The 8,059-nt window shown below is 46.7% G+C and overlaps 1 protein-coding gene across 1 annotated transcript; it reads left to right on the top strand.

Annotated features, from left to right (window-relative positions):
- The first annotated feature begins 1,756 nt into the window (after nt 1-1,756).
- On the top strand, nt 1,757-7,059 carry LOC136456298 (ADP,ATP carrier protein 2, chloroplastic-like). Its single transcript, XM_066456115.1, has 5 exons — nt 1,757-2,911; nt 4,945-5,214; nt 5,298-5,441; nt 5,536-5,883; nt 6,428-7,059. Exons 1-5 carry the CDS (start codon nt 2,123-2,125, stop codon nt 6,791-6,793), a joined length of 1,917 nt encoding a protein of 638 aa, XP_066312212.1. The 5' UTR covers nt 1,757-2,122; the 3' UTR covers nt 6,794-7,059.
- The last annotated feature ends 1,000 nt before the right edge of the window (nt 7,060-8,059 follow it).

The following is an 8,059-nucleotide window of genomic DNA, read 5'->3' as shown; positions in this document are numbered from 1 at the left end:
TAGATTCATTAGCTAGGCAGTAGCTAATAACTAATATTAGCTAGCTAACTATTGCTGGTTTGAAGGTTTGGCCTAACTAATAAGATAGTTGTTAGTTATCAGCTAGATTATTAGCTAATTTGTTTGGCTTCCAAAGGGCTAATTAATAGCAACAAACTTTAGTTATATGGATTCAAATTCAAAAATGGCCATACGTAAGAAAAAATCATTTCTAAGAGCATCTCCAACGGTTCCTCAATATCACTCATCATTCCTATAAAACTATCATATTGGGGGAGATGACCTCTTTTTTTGTGCTCCAACAATCTCCCAATACAATTCCCTTTTTGTGGTGGCACAATCCCCTTTTTTTTGTGGCCACCAAAATCTCCCCCATCTCTCCTTAAATAGAGGAGTTGTATCTTCCCCAATATGGGGGGTCCACCACTAACTGTCAATCACTGGCTGGAATCGACGGGACCATGCGCTCGTCACCGCCGGGAGTTCATCGTCGTTATGGCGGACCTCGTCGCCGTCGCGGAGCGCGGAAACGGAAAGCATCTCGAACGAGTCCACAGATTCTTCTCCACGTAGCCAGGGCAGGGATTCGTGGCACGAGCCCTTCCCTATCCTCCGCGGCGTCGGGGGCCGGCGGCGGGGTGGAGAGGCCGGCGGCGGGGCAGAGAGGCCAGCGCGGCCGGCCCCCGGCCGAGTCGCAATCAAGGAAACAGTCGCAGGAGGCCATGGGAGCAGTCGCCAAAGGCTGGGTGGTGGCCATGGCCGCGGTCGCCGGCAAGGCGTGCGGTGACCTGGCCATGCGCGGTTGCCTAGAGGCCATGCGGTGACCGGAGGCCGTGCTAGGTTGCCTGGAGAAAGCAGAGAGAGGAGAAAGAATGAGGTAGAAGAAAATTGACAACTAAGTCCCACGTATTGGGAGAGATTATTGGTGATCTGTTGCAACAACTCATCTAATGATCTAAGAAAACCGTATTAGTGGCCACCAATATCACTCTGTTGGGATGAAATATTCACTACTACAGATTTGATATCTTGTCCCGGTTGGGAACTGGTTTTAGTCCTGGTTTCCCAACCGGGACTAGCGATCCGAGACTAAAGTGTTGTTCTTTAGTCCCGGTTTGCCACAACCGGGACTAAAGATCCTCCCGGCTTTAAAAAAAATAATGCCTCCCACCGCTGCGCCCCCTGAGATTCGAACCTAAGACCTCATGCACTGCCTCGCGCGGAGCTTACCACCCCACCTACACAACACATCTTACAATGGATGAGATGCTTTTCTTTTGAACTAACCCATCGGAGGACCTTTAGTCTCGGTTGGTGTTACCAACCGGGACTAAAGGGTCCTTTAGTCTGGGTTGGTGTTACCAACCGGGAATAAAGGGTCTACCTTTAGTCTGGGTTGGTATTACCAACCGGGACTAAAGGTTGGAGGACTTTTTAGTCTCGGTTGGTGGCTCCAACCGGGAATAAAGGAACATTTAGTCCCGGTTGGTATTATTAATCGGGACTAATGGTCCTTTAGTCTCGGGGGTAAAAAAAAATGCCGAGGCTAATGCTAAATTGAGACATCGTTCTAAAGTCTGTTCTCTAGCAGTGATTGGTAAGATGTTGGAGATGCTCTGAACCACTGTCAATACAAATGATTAATCAAGGAAGTGCAGGCTGTGAGAAGTCGAAAACAAGCCTCTCTATTTACGACGAGATAGCATGGGAAGTCGTAAACAAACTTCTTTCATGGGGACAAGCACACGGGCGGGCGCGGCGCCGCGGCGGGTGGCCGAGCCTGGCCGCCGCTGCCGGGTGCTGACTCGAAAGAAACTGCGTCGGGCGGCGGCCAGGCGCTGTCTCGTTCCGCCCACCACCAACCCCGCTCCCGCCTCAACCGCCGAGATCGTTTCCGGCCCGCAAACCAACGGCCGATCGGATCGCCATACGAACGCGCCATCGTTTAATATCGCTCCTCCACCGCCGCGCCGCGACCTACTTCCCCCCCTGCTTTACCCACAATTCGCGTCTCGGGGGTTGGACCAGCCACTCTCCCCGGCGGAGGCGGGCAGACAGGGGCCGCTGCGCCGAGCGACCTGAGCGCCGCCGCCGCCACCGGCAAAGCCACGGCACGGCACCCATGGAGTCGTGCGCCCTCCTGCACGCCCGGCCCGCCGCCCTCCTCCCTCCCCGCGCCGGCCTGCGCCTCCCTCTCCCGCTCCCGCGCCCGCGGGCAGTCTCCCTCTCCCCCGCCGCCAAGCCCGCGCTCCAGTCCCCGCTCCTCGCGTCGAGGGGCCCCTTCCTCCCGCGGCACGATGCGGTTCTGGGAAACGGGTTCCTGAAGCGGAGAGCGGCCAGCGCTGGCGGTGACGTGTCCTTCCGCGCCCAGGCCGCGGCGGCCTCGGCGGCGGTGCCGGCGCCGGCGCCGCAGCCGGAGGAGTCCAGTACAAAATTCCTCGGCATCGACGTGAAGACGCTCAAGAAGATCGTGCCGCTGGGGCTCATGTTCTTCTGCATCCTCTTCAACTACACCATCCTGCGGGACACCAAGGATGTGCTGGTGGTCACCGCCAAGGGGAGCAGCGCCGAGATCATCCCTTTCCTCAAGACCTGGGTCAACCTGCCCATGGCCATCGGATTCATGCTCCTCTACACCAAGCTTTCCAACGTTCTCTCACGGGAGTTGCTCTTCTACACCGTAATCTTCCCCTTCATCGCCTTCTTCGGCGCCTTCGCCTTCGTGCTCTACCCGCTCAGGGACGTCATCCATCCCACCGCGCTCGCGGACAAGCTTCTCGCCGCGCTCGGCCCGAGTTTCCTTGGTCCGGTGGCGATACTGAGGATTTGGAGCTTCTGCTTGTTCTATGTTATGGCTGAGCTCTGGGGCAGCGTCGTCATCTCTGTGCTCTTCTGGGGGTTCGCGAATCAGGTCAGTCTGAACTTTGGATTCTTGGATCAATATTGCCATGTAGTGTTAATAACTTCTTTAATTATAGTGAAACAGCTTGTTTTGAACCATCTGATAGCAAATAATGATTTGACTGGATGGTTTGGTTATTGGACACTGACAAAAGATGGAAGGGTAAAACTTGTCTCTTATCAGTTTAGTTTAGGCAGGTAATGGTTTGTTCGTGGGATAATGGGTTGGTAATAAGACATTTTGGTTTTTAGTAGGCCCTGCATTGTAGCTTGGCTCATTGTATTGCATAACTTTCAGGCTTAAAAAATCTAGGTGCTCGTTGCTTTCTTTTATGAATATGTTGGGCTCCATTATTGTTCACTTTCCATGATCTAAATGAGGTTGAGCTATTGTCAGTCTCAAATTGGTTGTGGATGTCTATTACATTGAACAACTTGGCTGGATATGGTTCACACTTTATAACTCCTTTCTAAAGAAGTATTTATTGGTGGATCTAGACTTGCAAATCTAACGTGTCTCTGTCTTAGGGCTACTTTTATGGACAGAAAGGAAGGGCCCTGGTTGGGTATATTCGTCTGTTATTTATTCGACTACGATTTCTTGTTTTACGAGGGATACGATAGGGGAAGCCTCACTGTGACATACTGACATCAAGAGAATAAATGCATAGTGAAAAAGGCTTAAAACAAGAAAAGAAAAAAGGGAAATCAAAACATGGAATAAGCTTGACTGCGTAGTAAAGAAAGACAACCACCAGTGAGTATCAACTCGATAATAAGTCAATAGACAATACACTTCAAAAAGGTGACACAACGGCACCACTCTTGTAGCATGATTGGTTGATTCCTTAATTTACTTCCGTGCATCTGAGTGAAATCGGCTCAACTACTGAAGACCTTGAAGCAATTCTTTTGCTCAAAAAACTCTGTTTAAACAACGATCAATCATAAAACATTCTGGTTGACTTTTTTTTCTTTGTAACATCACCAAGTACACCCAGTACATGGCAGCATGTGTTTCAACTGTATCTTGCATTGAGCATCTGAAGTTGTCAACACTAAGATTGTCAACCATGTGTCCTTAAGGAGCATTAAGCTCATAATTGTTGATTTCATAATTTGTTTTTCTGGTTAGCAACCTTATTATTATCTCATATGTGTGCTAGTATGTAACCTTTCTACCTCCATATCAAACTCTTGTGGGAGTTTCTTTCCCGTGAATTCCCCTCATTAGCTTGATGGGAAGGTTTCTAACTGGGAGTATTATGAAGAGTGTTCAACTGTTCACAAGTCTGAGAGAGAGAGAGAGAGTTTCCAGCTAGATACTACTCCCTCTAGTTACAAATACTTGAGGCTTTGACCAAAATACGGCCAAACTGTTAAAATTTTGATTGCCAATAGTTTTCATAATATTTAGTTTGGAAACATAAAAATCAGGTGTAGTTTTTTCTTGAAAGCTATCTTCATAATATCATGCTTATTAGATATTATAACTATATTTTAATATGAAAAAATAATGGTCAGAGTTAAAACTCGAAGAACATAGAAAGTCGATGGCAACAAGTGCTTAGAGTGGAGGGGTTAGTGTTTTTCTAATCAGTGATTCAAAGCTTTTTAGCCCACGGAGTGACATCTTAAATGCAGTAGCCATCATCTGATTGATTGAATAAGCTGCACCTTTGAAGAGTATGGACACGTCACCCAGATGTTGCACACGAGGAGCATTCATATTATCTCATATTATCCCTTCTTGTTGACTGGTGGATCCATTTTCAAGAGTTGGTTAAAAGGTTGTATAGGGGAGGTAAGGGGAGGAGTGTCTGCTGCTCTTGGTTGCAGAGTTCTCGGTGGAGTTATTATTAGGTTTTTGGGATGCCATTGGAGAACCGACCAAGTGAAATGTGTGCCTTGCAGCAGCTCTATGTCTCTATATGGCATTCTGGTGTCTGAAATTTGGATTTTTTATATTCGCATTTGTTGAAATTCTCATCAAATGTTGAACCTTCAGGCTCCAGCTTGATCTGATTCATATTTTTTTTCCAGATTACCACAGTTGATGAAGCAAAGGAATTCTACCCGTTATTTGGCCTTGGGGCTAATATTGCCCTTATCTTTTCTGGGCGTACTGTGAAGTATTTCTCAAATTTGCGCAAGACATTGGGTCCTGGAATTGATGGCTGGGAGGTATCTTTGAAAGGTATGATGAGCATAGTGGTACTTCTTGGACTTGTCATAACTTCCATATATTGGGGAGTGAACAAGTTTGTTTTGAATGATCCTTCACTTCCAAAGTCTGATCGTAAGAAGAAAAAGGTTGGTAGCTGTGGTTTATCATGCTCCCTTTTTCCCCCTTTTTATTGCTACTCAACTCAATCTGGTAACGATTTGTTCAACAGGAAAAGCCTAAACTTGGCATGAAAGAGAGTCTGAAGGTTCTGCTCTCCTCGAGGTATGTGAGGGATCTAGCCACCTTAGTGGTTGCTTACGGCATTAGTATCAATCTTGTCGAAGTTACATGGAAATCAAAACTCAAGGCACAGGTAATCTTTCTCAACTATCTGTTCTTTTCATGTTGCTTTGTTCCTACTGTGATCTGTTTTCAGTATTCAGTAACACTTTTCTTATTCACTGCAGTTCCCTAGTCCAAATGAATACTCATCTTTCATGGGTGATTTCTCGACTGCAACTGGAATTGCAACTTTCACAATGATGTTGTTAGGACGTTTTATACTACGAAAATTTGGCTGGGGTGTGGCTGCAATGATCACCCCCACCGTTCTATTGCTGACTGGTGTCGGATTCTTCTCTCTGATCTTGTTTGGACAGCCACTGACTCCTATGCTTGCCACGATGGGTATGACCCCCCTACTGGCAGCCGTTTATGTGGGCGCCATGCAAAACATATTTAGCAAGAGTGCAAAGTACAGTTTATTTGACCCATGCAAGGAAATGGCGTATATTCCTTTGGATGAAGATATGAAGGTTTGTTGATCTTTCCAGATTATGTCTTTCTTCAAACTATGCTCGTGTTACTTAAAGGTATTTTTAACATGATTTTGTATTTGTTTGCTGATCTTTTGTTCTCTTGTGATGCTTACTTTCATCTAATCATGTAAGATAAATTTATATAGTTCTGACCAACAAATTTAATTGATAAAAGCTCTATGTTGACTAGTGAGTTAGTTATATGCGCAGCTATTTGTTAGCCTGTTCAAAATTTCTGATGATGCATATGGTCTTTTCTAAAGCCTGTTAAATATCGTATGTAAATGTACCTTCTCTTGGTCCTGTACCTTAAAAAATGGCATTAGCTATATCTTGCTGCTTGCTACATGACAGATACGATAACTAATACTTTTCAATTAAATCAGGTCTTGTGAACATCGTACCGCTTTCCCCAAATATCTCTGAAATGTCTTGTCCTTGAACTTAGAACCAGGCGTGGGTGGCTCAATGATTCTTGATGTCCCACTGTGTGCACCATTATTCTACTGCACATGCCAACTCTAGTTCCCTCTGTTTGCAGGTAAAAGGAAAGGCAGCCATTGATGTTGTTTGCAACCCGCTGGGCAAGTCCGGTGGTGCACTTATCCAACAATTCATGATCCTGACATTCGGATCCCTGGCAAATTCAACTCCATACCTTGGCGGCATACTGCTGGTCACCGTCCTCGCGTGGCTAGGCGCGGTGAGCTCATTGGACAAGCAGTTCTCGAGTTTGGCTAAGGAAGACCTGAAGAAGGAGAAAGCCCAAGAGAAAGTAGATCCCTCGCTACTCAAGGCGCCTGCAAAAGGCACTGATGATGTACTGGTGGAGCAGACAAATGGATCCGTGACGAGCCAAGCAACTGGAACAGAGAGCTCGCAGTCGAACGCACCCCCCATTCAATAGCTTCCATCAGAAGTTGTAGTTAGGAGAGTGATTACAGTGAGCAGAAATAATTGGTATTAAAATAATTCATGGCTTTCAAGTTTGTAACAGTGTGCAGCTTCAAGCTGCTGGTAATTTTTCTTTGTAACATGAGCAAATTTTGACAGCCGGCAGTGAATGCCGTTCTGGAAACGGCCCTGACCCTTTGTGCCGACGTCAAATGCATAAATTGTGTGTTTTGAATTGAATCATGTCACAGTAAAGAAATTGATGCGTGGTTCTCTTCAGTAGTATCAGCTGAATGTTCAGCAGGACACGACAAGGTGTGTTGTTCGGAACCGCTTGAATTAGGATTCTTGATGAAAACAACCGAGAATGCCACCCAAACTATTTGAGGTGAAAAGAATCTGAAATGATCTGAAATTGAACTGGGAGCCGAGAATAATCTTGTACCATGAGGGGTGAACCGCGTTTTCCCACCGCTCATTCCAGGGCGCATCATGATACAGGGCCTGATTTTGGTGTTTCCCAATGCTCGAGCATGGATCACATCGGTCCGTTCGGCTTACCTTATAATCCGTATTATTTAACTTGTTTTTTCAGCCGAAACAATGTTTTTCTCTCACAACAATTCAACCAGAATAATATTTTTCAGCCAATTCAGCCAAGTTTCAGCAAGCCGAATGCGGCTATCAAACTGATTATCCGATCTTTACTTTCTCACCCTTCCATTGCTGCCATGAGAGGTACCCGGAATTGAACTAACGACCGTCCGAGAGCTGAGAGGCCACCTTGGCTTTGTCAGCACCAGGTCAGCTCAGTACAGCAGGGAACATTGCCGGGGATGGTACAGCAACGGTGGGGGAAACAGCACCCTAGGCTGCCTGTACACCTGGTGAAGTGATTGATTGCCGTTCTTCCAAAACAGAAATGATTGTTTCTTCAGAACGCCACTGTTGCACTCTGTTCTTCCCAATATTTGGCCTACCCATTAGTGGATAAAACTCTGGGGTTTGAAGCCTCAGAACTTTAGAGTCGTGTATTTGCTTTTGTGTCATCAGAAGCAAGATGCAAATCGACGGGGACGGACCACCTACATTCGGATGGATGCACAACGCCCCCATTCTGTCGCTTTTAAGCGAGCGCTCTTCTTGTGTGTCCCCAACTGCTTTACCTGTGCTTTACTCGTTTGCCGGTGGAGTGGAGATCGCATAAGCATGCGACCCGTTTTCTCCCTCCAGTCTTTCTCACTAATCTGTGTTAGGTAGCGACGTCGAGGGCAACAGG

Source organism: Miscanthus floridulus, chromosome 6, assembly GCF_019320115.1.
Source record: "Miscanthus floridulus cultivar M001 chromosome 6, ASM1932011v1, whole genome shotgun sequence".
In the NCBI taxonomy this organism is placed as follows: Eukaryota; Viridiplantae; Streptophyta; class Magnoliopsida; order Poales; family Poaceae; genus Miscanthus; species Miscanthus floridulus.
Note: the sequence above shows the minus strand (reverse complement) of the source record. Positions and strands in the feature narration are given on the sequence as shown.